The sequence below is a fragment of the Salmo salar genome, chromosome 11 (assembly GCF_965601325.2).
Source record: "Salmo salar chromosome 11, fSalSal1, whole genome shotgun sequence".
NCBI classification, from domain to species: Eukaryota; Metazoa; Chordata; class Actinopteri; order Salmoniformes; family Salmonidae; genus Salmo; species Salmo salar.
The window spans coordinates 82,533,205-82,554,195 of NC_138301.1; the positions used below are offsets into that span (position 1 = coordinate 82,533,205).

The 20,991-nt window shown below is 42.6% G+C and overlaps 1 protein-coding gene across 3 annotated transcripts in view; it reads right to left on the minus strand.

The window, feature by feature from the left end:
- Window positions 1-20,991, minus strand: part of LOC106562961 (noelin) — a 71,547-nt gene that overhangs the window by 15,146 nt on the left and 35,410 nt on the right. For 2 of the 3 annotated variants that reach the window (XM_014128096.3, XM_014128095.3), the window contains exons 2-4: window positions 15,239-15,388; window positions 6,063-6,218; window positions 3,838-4,057 (exon numbers count right to left, since the gene is read on the minus strand). In XM_014128096.3, the coding sequence (XP_013983571.1) occupies window positions 3,838-4,057; window positions 6,063-6,218; window positions 15,239-15,388 (526 nt within the window). Of the gene's footprint in view, window positions 1-3,837; window positions 4,058-6,062; window positions 6,219-15,238; window positions 15,389-20,339; window positions 20,960-20,991 lie in introns of those variants that run through there. The other variant, XM_014128093.3, reaches the window with a different exon arrangement.

Here is a 20,991-nt window from a genome sequence, read left to right on the forward strand (position 1 = left end):
TGATTTGAGGATTATCGAATCAGTGAATGAACGTGGACACATAAAAGAGGGAACAGCCTGATCCTAGTGTGAAGGGAACATAGAGAGAGAAGACAGGTTTTATTACCTTTTAGGTTTTATATACTGAGCTGGGGTCAGAAAGAAGGACTATAGGAGAGAGTAGGAGGATTGTCTACTGAGACAGAGAGAAATAACAGAAGGCGAGAAAGAGAAAGGACAGCAGTGATAAAGAGGAAGATATAGCAATGATGTAATGTTTACACTTAGAAAAAAAGGGTACCAAATGAATATTCGGCTGTCCCCATAGGATAACCCTTTTCGATTCCAGGTAGAATCCATTTTTGGTTCCAGGTAGAACTCTTTCCACAGAAGGTTCTACATGCAACCCAAAAGGGTTCAACCTGGAACCAAATAGGGTTCTTCAAAGGGTTCTCCTATGGGGACAGACGAAGGACCCTTTTAGGTTGTAGATAGCACCTTTTTTCCCGAAGAGTGTAAATATAGAGACAATAGAAAAGAGAGTGCGAGAGAGAGAGGGAGGGAGAAGGAGCTTGATAGTTAAAGATCTAAGTGCCTGGGGGCTATGTCAAGCAGTGATAGGGGGCGAAATGTCGGTATATCCGGGCTCGGTGTAGCAGTGAAAGAGAGAGAGAGCTGTCAGTGCCTGGGGACCTAGGTGAGATTGCCTTTCTGCTCTATCCATCACCATGTGATGGTGTCGTTCCACTCCCTGTGATGTCACACACAGGAGTCAGACCTGGGTTCAGATACTATTTCAAATCTTTCACCCAAAAATAGTGTTTGCTTTAGCCTGCCTGGAGTGCCAGATGGGCGGGGTTTGCACTTTGGCAACTACTCTAGCTCAATCAAGCCCAGCTAAAGAATTTGAAATGATATCAAATAGTATTTAAACCCAGGTCTGACAAGAGCTACTGCACGTTCGCCCTGTCCTGCAGAACAAGGGACCTCACCGGCCCAACCAGAGCCAGGAGCACTACAGGATGATTTATTTATTTGATTATATCCCTGTGAGATGCCATGTCCCTGTGATGGATGGCCATTGTGTCGCCAACGTCACAGCACTGTTACTCTAGCTGCCACAAAACAGCCTGAAGGAAAGGCCTTCAGCGATCCATTCTCTTTATCTCTCTCTCTCTCTCTCTCCATCTTTCTCCCCTCCATTTGCTGTTTTCTGGTGACAACCTAGTTGTTTACCCTGCTCAGGTCAGTCCCAAAGAGTATGAGTTTCCTGTGAGTGGCTGCAAAATGCGTTCAGTGTCTGTGTGTGTGTGCATGTGTTCCTGTGCATGTGTTCTTGCATGCATGCATTTGTGTGTGTGTACGTGTGTGTGTGCGTGTGTGTGTGTGTGTGTGTGTGTGTGTGTGTGTGTGTGTGTGTGTGTGTGTGTGTGTGTGTGTGTGTGTGTGTGTGTGTGTGTGTGTGTGTGTGTGTGTGTGTGTGTGTGTGTAAAGGTGCCTGTGCTTATGTGATGATGAAAGTGATAACCGTTCTGTGTACTACTGTATCAGATAAAGTCCCATTCTGACTGACCTGTCATAAGTGTTGAGCGATTAACCAACATATATATTTTTTTTTTGGGGGGGGGGGGGGTTATTAAACAACTAATTGACCAACTTCGGTTCAATTACTTAAATTCCATTTAGTTATGTTTTTTTCTGAGCCGAATGCGCTGAAAACTCTCTCGTGAATGATTCGAGAAATCGAATCATTCACGAGAGAGTGGGACACTGGTCTGAAGGGAGTTATAGTTTTCATTAGGCAAATATTCAGCCTAGTTCAGTGCAGAAACATGGTAATTACCTACAATGACCATAATCCATTGTGCCTGTTTTTTTACACTAGTGATGTACATTCCGAGTATTTTCGGTGAGCCAGCTCATTTGGCACCATTCACATAAAAGAGACGGCTCATTTGGCTCCCAAATGGCTCTTTGTAAAAAAAAAAATACAATCTAGAACAATCAAAAAAATGCAAATCTCCAATGTAAAGCCCAAAAGGTAGGCTACCATTATGTCAGATCATGAAATGCGAGTTAACTTCTTTTTACCTGGCCAAATAATTAGATGGCCTGTTTTTAGGCACTGACAAAATCGGAGATGCGCTCTCCCTACTATTTATTGTTTCTGCAGTGAGGATTCACCCTCTTTAGAGAATTCTTTTGTAACTTATCTGAAGAAAAGCACTGTTTTGAGCTCAAAAAGCAGTAGTAAGTATGGAAATCAGGGAGCCAAATGAACGGCTCTTTCACCGAAGAGATTCGGTTCCCGACGTTCACCAAAAAGATCCTCACCAAAAAGATCCGTTCAAAAAGAGCCATTCGCGACCGAACAACCCATCACTAGGATACACTTTTACGCCTGCAATATTACGTTGGATACACACAGACCGCATGAGAGAGGAAAGTACACAACACCATGAAGAGAGTGACGGAGACAGTTTGTGGAAAGTATGCCTGATCTACTTTGAAGAACTAGTCAAATGATTTCGGCAGACAGCTCTGCAGCATACTTAGGCAGGCTAGCCTAGCTAAATAGAATGACTAAAGACAGTAGGCCTACAGTATAGGGAGCAGGGAGAACATTGTCTGGATGTTTGTCTGCTACTGCCTGAGCAGAGATCAGACTATTGACTTTTAAGGAATGAAAAATAACCGTCATCAAATAAAAAACGAAGTAATATAGATCCTATTTTTCTATTGATGTCTACTCAATATGGACCTGATAGAAATAGTGGAATATTTCACAATGTTTTAGCAATTAAATCTTTAAGCAATTGTTGGCATTTCCTTTTAAAAACGGTGAAATCATTTAATTTCATTCTTTCGTAACTACTGTATACTGGGTGGACTGTCTCCTGCGGTTGTGTCTCTTCATCCGCACAGAACTCTACATAGATAAAAGGCTTTGCATGTGGATTGATCTCGGTGTGTGTCCCAAATAGCACCCAGTTCCCAATATAGCGCACTACTTTGACCAGAGAGCCCTTAGAGCTCTGGTCGAAAGTAGCGCACTATAGGTGTTACAGGGGAAAGGGAGCCATTTGGGACACAAGCTGTGAGCGACGACACCACGATCGGTGCTGGAATAATCATGTACTGGCAGTAAGCATGGGGCCATCACTGTCAAATAAAGGGGGGGAGATAGGGAACATGAAATAAAAAATGAGGGAGAGGGAGAGTGAGAGTGTGTATGTTGCAGAGAGTAATGTGTGTGTTTAGCACATGTGTGACAGAATATGTTTATGAATAAGTGAATCACACTTTAAATTGGATGTAAGTTGTGCATACAACTCATCTATGTTGTCAATCAAATGCACCTATACCACATTGGCTAATTAGAGGCTATATTGAGGCAAATATATGGGATCATGTTTTCTTTCTCAGTGTAAAATTTGATTCCTTCCTGTGTGGAATATGCATATAATGCACAGATAAAATGTATGTAATAGTTTGTCTTCTCTCCAAAAAAATCTAAGGTGTATTCCAATGTGTTAAAAAAAAGGATTGAGTGTTTCTTTTCAGGTGTATCCATTGCGTACATTGTGCGCCTTGATGTTGGACATTTCTGAGTTGTGTACTACATGTGCCTGAAGCTCTCACTTTAGTCTAAAACTATAAAGAACTTGTCCATGAACAATGGAAGTGTGCAAAGGCTGTTTACACAGACAGCCCAATTCTGATATTTCGCCCAATTATTGGCAAAAGAGCTGATCTGATTGGTCAAAAGACCCATTTTTGGCAAAAGATCTGAATTGGTCTGCCTGTGTAAACGCAGCCATAGCGTGTGAGTATGTGTCAGAAACTTTCTCAGCCTACCTAATTTTTGCATGCATGCTCGGAGTCTCTCCTCAAGATTTGACACTCTGGTGTGGAGTTCCTCGTAGTCATAGGCTCCCATCTCCTCCTGGAGCTCGCTTAGAACTGACGTCAGATTCTGGACCTCTTCCTTAAACTGCAATACCAATTTGGCATCGGCCTTGTACTCCTCCAACACTGGTATCAACGGCCTAAGCTCCTCCATTTTCGCTTTTATGGCCTGAAAGGATTAAAATAAGCTGGGTTCAGTGTCATGCTTGGCGACAAAAAAGAAGAGACTCCAAAAAAAGCAAAAAAAAAAAAAGAGAAAACACCTATCTGGCCTTAACTACTCTAGCCTTGCCTATCTTGACTCTCTGACAATACACAACTCTGTAACAGCACCCTGTTTGTTAGTGTGTGTGTGGGTGTACAGTGTTTGTACCTGTGTGTGTGTGTCTGAGGGAACAAACCCAGTGTGTGTTCCACCGTATCGGCGAGATAGCAGAGGCTCCATCCTAATGGAGACGAGCCATTGCGTTAAACACAAGCTCTCGGTACACCAGGAAACAATTGGGAAAGCGCTTTATTGGTCATCATCGTTTAAAATGCAACATCTTTAAAAGGTTACATGCTTTTACATGTCACACACAACAAAGTGTTTTGGATTTTATTATCACTAATGTTTATAAGTACGTTGTAGTCTTTAGTAACCAAATATACATAGACAAAAAACTAAAGTAAAATAACAATAATCATAAAAATAACAATATCAATAATTGTAAATAACTAAATGTTTACTTTTGAAAAAGCTTTTGGATGGAAAACATTGTAACAGTAACATGCAGGAAGTGATCAGTGGTAGGTAGGTAGATAGGTAGGTAGACTGGCTGGTTGGGAAAGGCGGTAGGTGGGGTTTCTTAGTAGTAGTACTAATGGTGCTAAAGGTAAAACATAAACTATTTGATGCTCAGTACTGTGGTAGCCCAGTTCAGGTGGAACATGGTATTGACCTGCCTCTTCTTCTCTCTTTACATGTCCTAAAGTTAGCCCTGCAAGCAAGAAAATAACATACTTTTGACATCTAGCTCACTAACCTATCTAACAGACACAAAACAACACACACAGTAATGCACACACTGGATTAGAGAGTATGTTAAACAGGCTTTGATTATTTTTGCAGTCATGATATGAAGGCGGGGGGCATGCAATGGAAATGTAGACACTCCGAAAGGAATGCAGGGGGTGGAAATTGTTGTTTCGCAAATTGTCATCGACACCGCTGTTTATGTTGAGATGTACAATATGTACAAATATGTTTTTCTGAGTGCCAGGAAAGTAACATCAGTGTGCAGGTGTAGCTTATGATTATGTGGTTTAAAAGGTGTAGTTGGTTAGCTGTGATTTACTGGTGGATCTACTCTTTCATTGATTTGTCAAATCAATCAATAAAAAAATGTGGTGCTAAACTTGCATTGTTGATCATCATTTAAAAGGAAGCAGAGGGAGGAGTGAGAGGAAGGAAGGAAGGAAGGAAGGAAGGAAGGAGAAGGAAGGAAGGAAGGAAGGAAGGAAGGAAGGAAGGAAGGAAGGAAGGAAGGAGAGCTAAGCAATGAATTAATATCTGGTTGATGATAGTTTTTGCATGTGCCCACTGAATGGTCTAGAATCCCCCCAGTATCAGCTAATAAACTAGAATTCATTACTGTTACTAGTATTAGTACTATTAGTGGCAGTGGTAGTTGTTGTTGTAATAATGGTTATTGTTGTGGAGGAAGAAGACTGTTTCTCGGTAAGAGAGAATCCCAAATGTTCCTATTCAAAAGTCTTAAGTCCCAATACAGTTCATTTTGATACATACTGATGCATTCAATTCTGAGAACTTTTCCTAGAGAATATGAAAAGCACTCTAGACGAACTATAGAAGAAGGAAATATGCAGCACTCCAATGGTTCAATATCAATACTCATTCGTCAAACATGCATGGGTAATACATAAGTATTGAAATTACATTTTTGGGAGTGCTCTCCATTGATTATCTGTGAGGATCCAGCACATCCACGACTTTTTGATTGAGAATGTCGTTGTTTATCATCTGATGCTGGACCATATCCAGAGGGGGCAGTGGGCACATACATAAACCAATCCATGGTGGATGGAGGTGGTTTTTATCAGATGAGTGGTGATGGTGATAGCCCCTATAGCCCCAGCAGGGTGGGTTTAGGTGTACTGGTCTGCTGCTGTACCTTGTATTGCTTGGCAATGTTCTGCTTGTGGTTCTCCTCCACCTGTCTGAACTTGGTCTCCAGACCTCTCAGCTGCACCTCCATTTTCTCCACGTACTGCAGGTCTCTCTGTGTCCGCTGGTCCAGCACCTGGATGGACTGGGTCATATTCTGGACCTACATAGGGGAGAACAGGGAAGACATGGAGATGGGTATGCCTACACTCAATATGATTCTTCCATCACAGAACATTGACTTGAATAGGATACCCATTCTAGCAATTCTATTTCTATGGTCTGGGCTCAGAGTCTGACTTCTGCAGAACACATCTTAGCTTTGTGGGAAATCATTGATTGGTACTAACTGGTGGCACAAATAAGGGCCTGATGCGCTCTTCCGACTAGCTTGGAAAGACAGTACCGTGCAGTATCAACGAGCCCTCACTGTTGCTCGATCATCCTATTTTTCCAACTTAATTGAGGAAAATAAGAACAATCCGAAATTTATTTTTGATACTGTCGCAAAGTTAACTAAAAAGCAGCATTCCCAAGAGAGGATGGCTCTCACTTCAGCAGTAATGAATTCATGAACTTCTTTGAGGAAAAGATCATGATCATTAGAAAGCAAATTACGGACTCCTCTTTAAATCTGCGTATTCCTCCAAAGCTCCGTTGTCCTGAGTCTGCACAACCCTGCCAGGACCTAGGATCAAGGGAGACACTAAAGTGTTTTAGTACTATATCTCTTGACACAATGATGAAAATAATCATGGCCTCTAAACCTTCAAGCTGCATACTGGACCCTATTCCAACTAAACTACTGAAAGAGCTGCTTTCTGTGCTTAGCCCTCCTATGTTGAACATAATAAACGGCTCTCTATCCACCGGATGTGTACCAAACTCACTAAAAGTGGCAGTAATAAAGCCTCTCTTGAAAAAGCCAAATCTTGACCCAGAAATTATAAAAAAAACTATCGGCCTATAACAACTCTTCCATTCCTCTCAAAAAAAATTGAAAAAGCTGTTGCGCAGCAACTCACTGCCTTCCTGAAGACAAACAATGTATACGAAACGCTTCAGTCTGGTTTTAGACCCCATCATAGCACTGAGACTGCACTTGTGAAGGTGGTAAATGACCTTTTAACCTCTTGTCGTTCGCCTAGGATAGGGGGCGCTACAGCGATTTTTGAAAAGAATTCGTGCCCATTTTAAACAGCCTACTCAAACTCAGAAGCTAGGATATGCATATAATTAATACTTGTGCATAGAAAACACCCTAAAGTTTCTAAAACTGTTTGAATGGTGTCTGTGAGTATAACAGAACTCATATGGCAGTCAAAACCCCGAGACCGATCGTAACAGGAAGTGGAATTCTGAATTGCGGACTCAACTTCATCAGTTTGCCTGTAAATCACACAGTGAGCAATGGTTCACTGAGCACTTCCTATTGCTTCCACTAGATGTCCCCAGTCTTTACAAAGTGATTTGAGCCTTCTACTGTGAAAACTGAATGAATGAGACGCAGTGGAACGTGGTCACACGGAGAGGGCCATCACCATTATGACGCCGGCGCCCCTGGCTACCCTCCCCTTTCGAAACGTTTTGAAACACAGTGCAATCGTCCCCCTTGAATCTTATTGGAGCTCTGGTTGAAAAAGGCCCTAAAGATGTATGTTATACAACGTTTGACATGTTTGAACGAACCTACATTAAAAAAAAATGCATTTTATTGAAAGAGTAGTCCCGCAGCCGACGGAAGTTTTGGAGCAGCCTTCAGAACGCGCTAACAAGAACAAGCTATTGGGACGTAAAGGATTAACTTTTTCGAACGAAAATACATTTGTTGTGGACCTGGGATTCCTGGAAGTGCTTTCTGAGGAAGATAATCAAAGGTAAGGGATTATTGACAATAGTATACAAGACTAGATTTGATATGCGATTGTTCCAAGATGGCGCTGACCTGTAACGGTAGCCTATTTTTCTGAGTATCGCATCCCATTTTATCGCAGTGTGATTACCCAGTAAAGTTATTTTTAAATCTGGCATTACAGGTGCTTTCAAGAGATATTCATCTATAAATCTTAGAATGACAATATTACATTTAAAAAAAAAAATTGAATAGTAATTTAGTAAATTGTAGCGCTGTTTCACCGGATGCATTTGAGGGAAAATAGTTAGTCAACGTTACGCGCTGATGTAAAATGCTGTTTTTAGATACAAATATGAACTTTATCGAACAAAAGAATGCATGTATTGTGTAACATGATGTCCTAGGGGTGTCATCTGATGAAGATTGTCAAAGGTTAGTGCTGCATTTAGCTGTTTTTTGGTTATTTGTGATGCATGTGGCTGGTCGGAAAATGGCTATGTGGCTACTTTTACGATATACTCCTCTAACATAATCTAATGTTTTGCTTTTGCTGTAAAGCCTTTTTGAAATCGGACAACGTGGTTCGATTCAGGAGAGGTGTATCTATAAAACGATATAACATAGTCCTATATTTGAAAAAATATATATATTAAATTTCGTTATGCTAATGGCGATAGGATTTTTCACTGGATGTCCGTCCGAGCCCGACCAGGGGTTAATGACGTCAGACCAAGGCTCTGCGTCTGTCCTCGTGCTCCTACATCTTAGTGCTGCTTTTGATACCATCGATCACCACATTCTTTTGGAGAGATTGGAAACCCAAATTGGTCTACATGGACAAGTTCTGGCCTGGTTTAGGTCTTATCTGTCAGAAAGATATCAGTTTGTCTCTGTGAATGGTTTGTCCTCTGACAAATCAACTGTAAATTTCGGTGTTCCTCAAGGTTCCGTTTTAGGACCACTATTGTTTTCACTATATATTTTACCTCTTGGGGATGTCATTCGAAAACATAATGTTACATTTCACTGCTATGCGGATGACACACAGCTGTACATTTCAATGAAACATGGTGAAGCCCCAAAATTGCCCTCACTAGAAGCCTGTGTCTCAGACATAAGGAAGTGGATGGCTGCAAACTTTCTACTTTTAAACTCGGACAAAACAGAGATGCTTGTTCTAGGTCCCAAGAAACAACGAGATCTTCTGTTGAATCTGACAATAAATCTGGATGGTTCTACAGTCGTCTCAAATAAAACTGTGAAGGACCTCGGCGTTACTCTGGACCCTGATCTCTCTTTTGAAGAACATATCAAGACTGTTTCAAGGACAGCTTTTTTCCATCTACATAACATTGTAAAAATCAGAAACTTTCTGTCCAAAAATGACGCAGAAAAATGTATCCATGCCTTTGTTACTTCTAGGTTGGACTACTGCAATGCTCTACTTTCCGGCTACCCGGATAAAGCACTAAATAAACTTCAGTTAGTGCTAAATACGGCTGCTAGAATCCTGACTAGAACCAAAACATTTGATCATATTACTCCAGTGCTAGCCTCCCTACACTGGCTTCCTGTTAAGGCAAGGGCTGATTTCAAGGTTTTACTGCTAACCTACAAAGCATTACATGGGCTTGCTCCTACCTATCTTTCCGATTTGGTCCTGCCGTACATACCTACACGTACACTACGGTCACAAGACGCGGGCCTCCTAATTGTTCCTAGAATTTCTAAGCAAACAGCTGGAGGCAGGGCTTTCTCCTATAGAGCTTCATTTTTATGGAATAGTCTGCCTACCCATGTGAGAGACGCAGACTCAGTCTCAACCTTTAAGTCTTTACTGAAGACACATCTCTTCAGTAGGTCCTATGATTAAGTGTAGTCTGGCCCAGGGGTGTGAAGGTGAACGGAAAGGCTGGAGCAACGAACCGCCCTTGCTGTCTCTGCCTGGCCGGTTTCCCCTCTTTCCACTGGGATTCTCTGCCTCTACCCCTATTACGGGGGCTGAGTCACTGGCTTACTGGTGTTCTTCCATGCCGTCCCTGGGAGGGGTGCGTCACTTGAGTGGGTTGAGTCACTGACGTGGTCTTCCTGTCTGGGTTGGCGCCCCCCCTTGGGCTGTGCCGTGGCAGAGATCTTTGTGGGCTATACTCGGCCTTGTCCCGGGATGGTATGTTGGTGGTTGGAGATATCCCTCCAGTGGTGTGGAGGCTGTGCTTTGGCAAAGTGGGTGGGGTTATATCCTACCTGTTTGGCCCTGTCCGGGGGTTTCATCGGATGGGGCCACAGTGTCTCCTGACCCCTCATGTCTCAGCCTCCAGTATTTATGCTGCAGTAGTTTATGTGTCGGGGGGCTAGGGTCAGTCTGTCACATCTGGAGAATTTCTCTTGTCTTTTCCGGTGTCCTGTGTGAATTTAAATATGCTCTCTCTAATTCTCTCTTTCTCTCCTTCTTTCTCTCGGAGGACCTGAGCCCTAGGACCATGCCTCAGGACTACCTGGCTTGATGACTCCTTGCTGTCCCCAGTTCACCTGGCTGTGCTGCTGCTCCAGTTCCAACTGTTCTGCCTGCAGCTATGGAACCCTGACCTGTTCACCGGACGTGCTACCTGTCCCAGACCTGCTGGAACCCTGACCTATTCACCGGACGTGCTACCTGTCCCAGACCTGCTGTTTTCAACTCTCTAGAGACATTTACATTACATTACATTTAAGTCATTTAGCAGACGCTCTTATCCAGAGCGACTTACAAATTGGTGCATTCACCTTATGATATCCAGTGGAACAACCACTTTACAATAGTGCATCTAAATCTTTTAAGGGGGGGGGGGTTAGAAGGATTACTTTATCCTATCCTAGGTATTCCTTAAAGAGGTGGGGTTTCAGGTGTCTCCGGAAGGTGGTGATTGACTCCGCTGTCCTGGCGTCGTGAGGGAGCTTGTTCCACCATTGGGGTGCCAGAGCAGCGAACAGTTTTGACTGGGCTGAGCGGGAACTGTGCTAGAGACAGCAGGAGCGGTAGAGATACTCTCAAAGATCGGCTATGAAAAAGCCAACTGACACTTACTCTTGTGTTACTGAATTGTTGCACCCTCGACAACTACTATGATTATTATTATTTGACCATGGTGGTCATTTATGAACATTTGAACATCTAGGCCATGTGCTGTTATAATCTCCACCCGGCACAGCCAGAAGAGGACTGGCCACCCCTCATAGCCTGGTTCCTCTCTAGGTTTCTTCCTAGGTTTAGGCCTTTCCTAGCCACCGTGCTTCTACACCTGCATTGCTTGCTGTTTGGGGTTTTAGGCTGGGTTTCTGTACAGCACTTTGAGATATCAGCTGATGTAAGAAGGGCTATATAAATAAATGTGATTTGATTTGTATGTGATGTTGTTATGTAAAATTGTATTGTACTCTATTTCTATACTTGTCCATAATAATGCAATGTATTATTAGTTGCCTATTGTATGCCACAGACAACTCGACAGACATGACTGGACAATAAATCACTTAGTCTAAGGAAGAGAGATCTTTATGCGTCAGTCAGACTTATTGGCAGCTTGAGCAATACTATGGACACTCACCAACTGTTCTAATACACTCTGGGTTATTTTGAGATTAGCTTTACCAATTGCTAGCCAAAACAGCACAAACTATGCATCATAAATACCGCAAACATTTGATAATTGTTCCTTCTCTAAACACTGTACTGCAGGGTTTTCCAAACTCAGTTATGCCACCCACATTTTGGTTTTTACCCTAGCACTACACAACTGATTCAAATAATCAAAGCTAGATGATGAGTTGGTTATTTGAATCAGCTGTGTAGTGCTAGAGTAAAAACCAAAACGTGCACCCAGGAGGGCCCCAGGACTGAGTTTGTAAATCCCTGCTGTACTGTATGTGCATTGAGCTGGGTTGCATCATCTGTAGTGTTGTCTGGCTAGTGTGCGGTGATGTAATAGTGACTCCCATAATGCCTGCTTCTTGCCCTGAGGTTTCCATGGAACTCATTAGTGGCTGACTGGTTCCCGGTTCTCATTCTTGTCTTATGAACAACAGGGTGGATGAAGATGGAGCCGCAGGTGGGCGTGGGTGACAACCATCTGAACACAACTAAACACTTTTCTGTAAAACTCTTTTAAACACGCCAAGGCATTTCGAATTTCAATAAATGTTTAGATTGTACATACCAGAAACATGTTTATTCGCTGTAACATTTTTTTAAACATACGAACATGTTTATTCAGCACAAGGAGTTTAGATTTTAAAGACTAAACACAGGGGATGTTATTTTAACACTGTAGGTAGGGTGTAAAGCTGTATTTGCATATTTCCCTGCGTGCCTTTCGAATGAATGTGAGAAATACCCACCAACAGCGTGACTGTGTTTGTTTACTGAGAGACACATGGTTGTTACATTCAGAACCTTCTACCCCTTAAGCCTTCACGTGACTGCCTAAGTGAAAGTATTTCAACTGAATGTAAAACCTTTATGACCAAATTTAATACATTTCGTAAGGCAATCAGCTATCCTGGCCATTCACATCTGAAAATCCTGACTCACAGGCTACATGAAAACCAACAAGTCAGTGAAGCGGTAAGTAATTACTATCAGAATCATACCAGTGGGAGAACATCCAACGACCTGATTATTTTAGCACCCACAACGTGCACTCGGAATGACTGCTATGATGGCGGACATAACAAAGACGATCACAGTACCTAAACCGTCTAAACTGGAACGACCATCTCAGCAATGGGTGCAATAAATAGAAACCCTTAGCGATTGGATTAGTTTAGAAAATCTTTAGTTATTTGTCTTTGTATAGTATAAGACCAATAGATATTAAGACAAACTACTCTAAAAATCAACCTGCAACAAATCATGCTGGGAAATATATGATCATGACACCCTTCCCACGTCTCTTTCACTCACGAGAGAGTTAACGGAAATGAATTCAACACAGTCGAGTAACAACAACACCATGCGATTGAAAAGATTTCTTGAATCAAATGTCCTGTTAAGTGCTGAAATGTAGGTATGGTGACAGACATTCCTAACACTGATCTGAATAAAAGGCATGGAAAGTTCCATCAATTTCGAATCACTAAATGCACTCTAAACAGGATGATGGGAAAGTAAACACTAGTGTTTGAAATCGGATCACTTAGGAGATATACAGTAGGTGTTCTCCTGATTGGAAACTGACTGGAAAAAGCTGACTATCATGTTTAATCTTGCATTCTAAACAGCTGTGTTTAAGATGAGAACACTTATTGGCAAATCTAAATGCCTAATGTTGAAGTTTTAAACACCAACGTTTAAGTTATGAAAGTGTTCACATGTTGCATGGTTTTACAGTGTAGTTACATTCAAAAAATGCTGGGTTAAAAACAACCCAATGTGGGTAAATATTAGACAGACAAATGTTGGGTTATTTTGAACCAGTCAGTTTGGTCACAAACAACCCATTGTTTACTTTAAGTTGGGTTGTTGATGCTGGGTTATTGAGCAATGATCCATCAGGTCAGATAAGAAAACTGGAGGCGTGTCTTAGTATGTGCGTGGCTTTCATATTGTTATTTTTGGCCACCCGTGAGAGTAAATGTTGTTCCGTTTCATCTGTTGTGTTTTATTGTCAATGCATGTTCAAGAAAACAATGCTAAATAACCAAATTGTGTTTGTTTTTTTACCCGTCATTTTTGGAGGAGTAAATTTGGGTAGATTTTGTGGAGCTGGTGCTGAACAAGTTAAGGCAGGGTGCTGAAGTAGTGTGTTGTCTTGGACTGCTACTTGTATGTGTGGGCTGCTGTCTGTGGGTTGTGTGGTGGTGGGGTAGTTGAATAATTCCGTTGAAGTCTGTGAGGTAAGACTTGACAGGTCATTGGTTGGTGTTGCTTTGGACATTAAGTAATAATATAATGAACAAAAATATAATCGCAACATGTAAAGTGTTGGTCCCATTTTTCATGAGCTGAAATAAACGATCACAGACATTTTCTATTCGCACAAAAAGTATATCTCTCAAATTTTGTGAACAAATTTGTTTACATCCCTGTTAGTGAGCATAATCCATCCACCTGACAGGTATAGCATATCAAGAAGCTGATTAAACAGCATGATCATTACACAGCTGCACTCAAAAATCTGCAGTTTTGTCACACAACACAATGCCACAGATGTCTCAAGTTTTGAGGGAGCACACAATTGGCATGCTGACTGCAGGAATGTCCACCAGAGCTGTTGCCTGAAAATGTAATGTTCATCTCTCTACCATAAGCCACCTCCAAAGTCATTTTAGAGAATTTGGCAGTACGTCCAACCGGCCTCACAACCGCAGACCACGTGTAGCCACACCAGCCCAGGACCTCCACATCCAGCATCTTCACCAGCGGGATGGTCTGAGACCAGCTACACGGACAGCTGATGAAACTGTGGGTTTGCACAACCGAACAATTTCTGCACAAACTGACAGAAACCGTCTCAGGGAAGCTCATCTGCGTGATCGTCGTCCTCACAAGGGTGTTGATTTGATTGCAGTTCGGCGTCGTAATCGACTTTAGTGGGCAAATGCTCACCTTCGATGGCCACTGGAGAAGTGATGAATCCCGGTTTCAACTGTACCAGGCAGATGGTAGACAGTGTGTATGGCGCTGTGTGTGTGAGCGGTTTGTCAACGTTGTGAACAGAGTGCAAAATTGTGCAGTGAGTTTATGGTATGGGCAGGCATAAACTACGAACAACGACCTCAATTTGAATGCACAGGGAAGCGCTGACAAGATCCTGAGGCCCATTGTCGTGCCATTCATTTCAGCATGATAATGCACGGCCCCATGTCGCAAGGATCTGTACACAATTCCTGGAAGCTGTCCCAGAAATGTCCCAGTTCTTCCATGGCTTGCATACTCACCAGACATGTCACCCATTGAGCCGCTTTGGGATGCTCTGGATCGACATGTACGACAGGGTGTTCCAGTTCCCGCCAATATCAAGCGATTTTGCACAGCCATTGAAGTGAGACAAAATTCCATAGACCACGATCAACATCCTGAACAACTTTATGCGAAGGAGATGTGTCACACTGCATGAGGCAAATGGTGGTCACACCAGATACTGACTGGTTTTCTGATCCACGCCAGTACCTTTATTTTTTAAGGAATCTGTGCCCAACAGAGGCATATCTGTACTCCCAGTCATGTGAAATCCATAGATTTTGGCCTAATTGTTTTATTTAAATTGACTGATTTCCTTACATGAACTGTAACTCAGTAAAATCTTTGCAATTGTTGCATGTTGCGTTTATATTTTGTTCAGTGTAGTTACCTTCTCTAGCAGTTGCCTCAACTGTTTGGTGCGGGCATCTCGTGAACACATGGACTGCTGCGGTGCCACCACGGTGCACACACACCTCCCCTCACTGTCCTGGGCTGAACTGTACACCTGCCACGACTCCTCTGGGTTCGCTGGCAACACCTGGAAGAAAGAGAGAGAGAGATAGAAAGAGAGAGAGAGAGCGGGAGGGAGGGAGGGAGGGTGGGTGGGTGTTCGGGGAAAAAACTGGTGAGAGAATAACAAAAGCATCCATCCTATAATCCAATTGTCAGGGATTTGTTGAACAAATAACTTATTCTGCCCCTTCCATCCTCACCTGCTCCCTGACTGCATTGGCTTAGCTTGGCCGCACACTTCAAACATACACTGTAGGCTTGTGGTCACATATAGCACCATTTGGAGTGGTGGAGCTGTGTTAAACCCTCAGTACTTTGTGTTTATTTTCTCTCCACAGTGGCACTTACATAATGTCTCTCTGTGGGATGCACACGAACAAAGGATTACGCACGGGGACATATGGCCATGACGAGAACCGTTAAACTCCTCCAACCTCCCACCCCGCAACCATCCAATCATCAAATGCAAACAGAGGGGAACAGCAGCCAATCGAACTGGTCGAGACGTCGAAATACTCGTGTATGTGTACATTATCAAAGTTATTGGTGTCCAACTATTTAACAATACAAGGATGAGGTGTGAGATGGTCAAGATTAAACAATGAACAGAGTCCAATCATGTTCGCATTGAGACAGGGCTAAGCTGGGTATGCAGAATCCTACAAAGCTTGAGAGGTCATCAATGAATACTGAATTTGGGGCTGATGCTGGTCTCACAACCAATTGACAGCAATCTGATAGGGATCTGACAACGGTGTTGATTGACATGTCTCTATCCTTGTCCCTGAGTGATTGACAAGCTGAGGCCCACACTCAAACAAATGCTGGGTTAAAAACAACCGTGTTGGGTAAATAGTGGACAGACAACACGTTGGGTTATTTTTGACCCAGCCAGTTGACTCACTTAGTTGGGTTACTGAGCTATGATCCACCGGGTCAGAGCAGAAGACTAGAGGCATGGCTTAGTCGGGAATTACATTTTTGGAGTAAATGTAATTCCAGTTAATCTGTTCTGTTGTATAGTCAACACATGTTAAGGTTGAGCACGGACACTTTGTAGGCCGACGGCCTGGGCTGACAGAACACTACCAAATCAACATCCCCTGTTACTCTTCTGCAGTAAAATCCTGTAATGCCAAGTACTTCTCTGCAGCCGCCACCACAATGTGTATTTTCCGAGACTCACGTTCCATTTCCGCTGTACAGTTGATAACCATGGCTGTCAGGTAAAAACTCAGCAGGACAGACAGTGTTTTCTCTGTTTCACCACGCTCTCCACTGGGTCTGCGTCGCACCAAATGGCAGGCGTCACATACACCTGGAATCTTCAATTTCAGTTGATCCTCCTCAACACTTAACACCATCACTCCTTTTAAATGGCACCCTGCCCCAAAGAGCAAAGCAAGTCATAGTTATTGTCCCAATGTGCGTGATTGTGAGCGCACGTGCCCTCTGGACGGAAGAACCTTCAAGTTACTTTCACTGACACTTCTTTTTCTACTTTGGGATTGGGTTGGCGGTTCGCATCCAACTTCTAGTTGCATACACCGCCACCTACTACTAACTTCCGGTACTACAAAATTGGGGAAAAGGAAAATGACCCTGCCAATTATTAGCCCTCACAACAACAAAAAACACTACCCTATTCCATTATTTAACCCTATCTAATCCTTCTCCGGGCCAAAGGTCTGGGAGGAAAAAACTACCACTCAACACCCCCTGCAAATCTTTTTCAGTAAAACCTCACAATCCCAAGGACTTCTCTGCGGCTGCCACCACAACCTCAAATTTTCTGTTACTCACGTTGCATTTCTGCGGTTCAGTTGACAACCACGTCTATGAATGCTAAGAAACCCACCTTACTGAAGCGCATATTATTCCCATCCCTCTCTAATGGTCTCTTCCTACTCGCAGAAATCCTCTCAGGATCCCTCACGCTGTACCCATCTTCCTCTACCACTCTCTTCACTGCTTCAGTACAACACTTTCTGTACTACTCTGACCCTGGCAACCTCAACCTGCCTTTGTCTCAATGGAGACCCGATCTCCAGCCCCATGGGCACCGCCACAGCTGACACATGACTTTCTCCACCGATACGACACATTGCTTTGTCTCATGCCCTCCTGCACACTTGTTACATGTAGGAATCTCCCTCATACACACTGCTGTAAAATGACCATAAGCTTGGATCATAATACGCCGCAGTATTTTCAGAACAAAAGCTCTCACAGGATAACTAACACATCCTAACTTTGCAGGACAGACAACGTCGTCATCGTCACCAATTCACCACACTCTCCACCAAGTATTTTACTGACTGACTCAACCCTTATAATTCCTTGACAATACAACAGAATTTCTTAACTGGAATGACATTCACTCTCACGGTTGGCCAAAAATAACTACCGGAAAGCCACGCCCCCAGTCTTCTTATCTGACCTTGGTGGATCATAGCTCAACAACCCAATTTAAAGAAAATAATTGGTTGTTTGTGACCCAAGTGGCTGGGTCAAAATAACCCAATGTGTGTTCTGTCCAATATTTACATCAATTGGGTTGTTTTTAACCCAGCATTTTTTAGATTGCAGATATCTTTGAAATAATTAATCACTAAAACTTTTCAGCCAAAGACTCATGCTCCATATGTAAATGTATCTACAGGTCTGGTGGCATGAACATAGGAAATAGCCAATTGTTCGTCTGCATTGTTCATCTGAAACCGTTGCACTTCCGTTCCATTCAGTCTCTCTACCTGGGCCATTACATATCTGCAGGACTAATCTGAAATCGTAGCACTTTCATTACTACTGTACATAAAAGCCAACAGCGTCCTGATCCTGAATCCACACACTCATTCCACAATTCATCGTTTGACTGTACATCATGACCAGGGTGCAAGAGAAGCCTATTCCAATAGTGAATATTAATCTGAGTCAAATGTCCGGTAGCCAGAGTACTGCTGAGAGTGAATGGATAGTGCATGGATGCAGTTTGTCATCCCTACATACATCCCTACCTTAGAGCCCTAAAGGGAACCAAAAAGGTCACCAACAATTAACTTAAAGTGTGGTAAATAAATGTGAATGTTTAAAGCCAACTGGCAACCTTTCCATATTCACTTCACAGAGGCATTGACTGAATATAATGGAAAGGTAGATGCTCAACTACACACAAGAAAATAATGGTTCTAAATAATACCAGATAGGGGTTATTTGGCTTGTAACCATAGCGGGAACCCTTTTTTGAAGGTTCAATAAAGAATTCTAAATGGAACCTGTATGGTGATATAAAGAACATTTCTCAACATGAAAGGTCATTTGTAGATCCTTTTCGGAAAAACAATACAGGTTTTTTTATTCCGGTCAGCCATATTATATTGTTAAAATTCCATAGGTGTTATTACTGTGTTAATCGACAAGTTGAATCAAGTGAGCTACCGCTGGAACAGATGGGGGTCCCTGAAGAAAGAATTGAGAACTGACTGATTTCATCAATCGTTCTCAATTAACAAGGCCATACATGAGTCTTTCACAAAACACTTCCACCGGCTAAATTCAGATACTGGCCTAACACAACACATCAGACAAACTGGAATGACACTCTGACTCGGTTACACAACAATATTCTAATGAGCCGCGTCCCCTACATTTTAATTATCACTAAAATGACTAAAGAACCCTTTTGTGAACTGTAAGGAACCATTGAAGAGCTCAAAGGGTTATTTTAGTCATTATATACTTTTATTTTATTTTTTTACATATAATTAAGCATTATGATTATGTCTCTAGACTACAAGAAAAATCTATTTCAGGTGATTGAAAAATGTAAAATTCTCTAACTTCACCCCCCCCCCCAGCCGTCCTCATGTACTTTGTGCCCCCCTAGATTTTTGTTGGTGCATGGTTTAGAGGAAGTTTTTTTTTAATCAATAATCCCACAGGAGAACAGCTCAAATTCAGAGTGCAAACACTCATGAATGTTATAACCAGAGCCATGTCTTATCTAAACACATGGCTCTGGTTATTACTATGTAATAACACAACATTTTGTCTATCAGATCACCATGTAATAAGCGAAAATGACTATGTAATATTGTAATATGTCGGCCCTTCATTACAGTGCAGCCTTTATATCGGACCAGATAGTATTGTTTTATGGTTTAATTATTGAAATGGTTTATGTTCTAATCAAATAGGTTTTTGCCAAAAATGTAAACGATTAAGGAGTGCGTTTTATTAATTATTTATTACTCAACCTCATTGCGTAAAATCACATAGAATTTCTTTTTCTATAGGTTTCAACATTTATTTCACAAAGTATTAGCCTATTTATGTTTAATAATCATTACATTTTCTTCGATTAACCAAAAGGTCAGATTGTGCTTGACAAAGATACAAAGAGAAGAAGCCTTCTGCCCCGAGTAATAACAGGACCCAATGATTTATCTGGTGCGCTTTTCATTCGATGATCAGAGAATCAGAGACCCCACTGAGGGTGCCTGAAATCCGGGAACAAATATGAACCCAGCTGCTTTCACTGTAATTTTCACCTTGCAGCGTTTTATCAATGACAGCATCCAAGTCCATTACCGCTCTCAGTTCCCACCGCGCGCCCTTGTTCTCCTCCTCCTCTCAGCGCGCTCCCCCGCCTCACCTCGAAAATACAGTAACCTACAACTAGTATCTCTCTCTCTCGAGTGATATCAGACTGGAAAAGACGATATCAATCATGCCTCTGCAATTCCATTTGCTCTAAGATCTGAGAGCCAACCATGCGTTGGAAACAGACAGCGCAACATAAAAATACACTAGTGACCCAGTCAAGCAAAAAAAAAAGAGCTTTAAGAGAAGGGCTTTTATACGTTTAATAATTAATGAACCAATGAGAGCGAATAAAATAAAACGAGTAATAGTTGAGAAAATAATATGCAGCCAAAACGAAGCCGCGAGAAACGAAAAGTTGTGGTGCCACTTACTCCGGTGCTCCTGTCCGGGTAGCCTGCCCTCTCCGCGGTGATCTTGGTGGTATTGAGTCCCACCAGCGAGGGCAGCGTCTGCGACATCCAGTTTGTGATCATCGCCATGGTGCTCAGCACCACACCGATTTTCAACAACGGTACCGACATCTCTTCACTCTGTGTTTAACCCAAATTAGCTGCATTCTATTTCGGCACAATCCGGTGAGAAACGAGCAAGGCAATCCATGTTGCCTGGTGAAGCCATAGCCTGCTGGTGTAACACCCGTAGCCCCGTTTCGGTCGGTCGTTTCTTGGACATCACTGGTGAATGGCGGAATGGTTCAGAGCTGGAAAAAGCTCGGAGGAGCAGGTATGGATCACGTTAATGAGAATAAAGCCTCGATAACCAATCGGACAGACCCGAAAGTCGTGAGAAAGTGAGATTGAGTTGTGGGTTGGAGATGGAGAAATCTGGATGGACAGGCCTATCTCTTTCAATTCAATTCAAAGGGCTCTGTGCTGTCTCTGTGCTGTCCCGCGCTCTGGTGGCTTTCCCGTTCTCCCTTCCTCTTTCGTTCACGCCCTCAGTCCGCCTCCTGCCTCGCGCACTCTTGAATATAAGTGCGAGTGACTACACACAGGCTGTTCCAAATGGAGAAGGAGGTGCCTG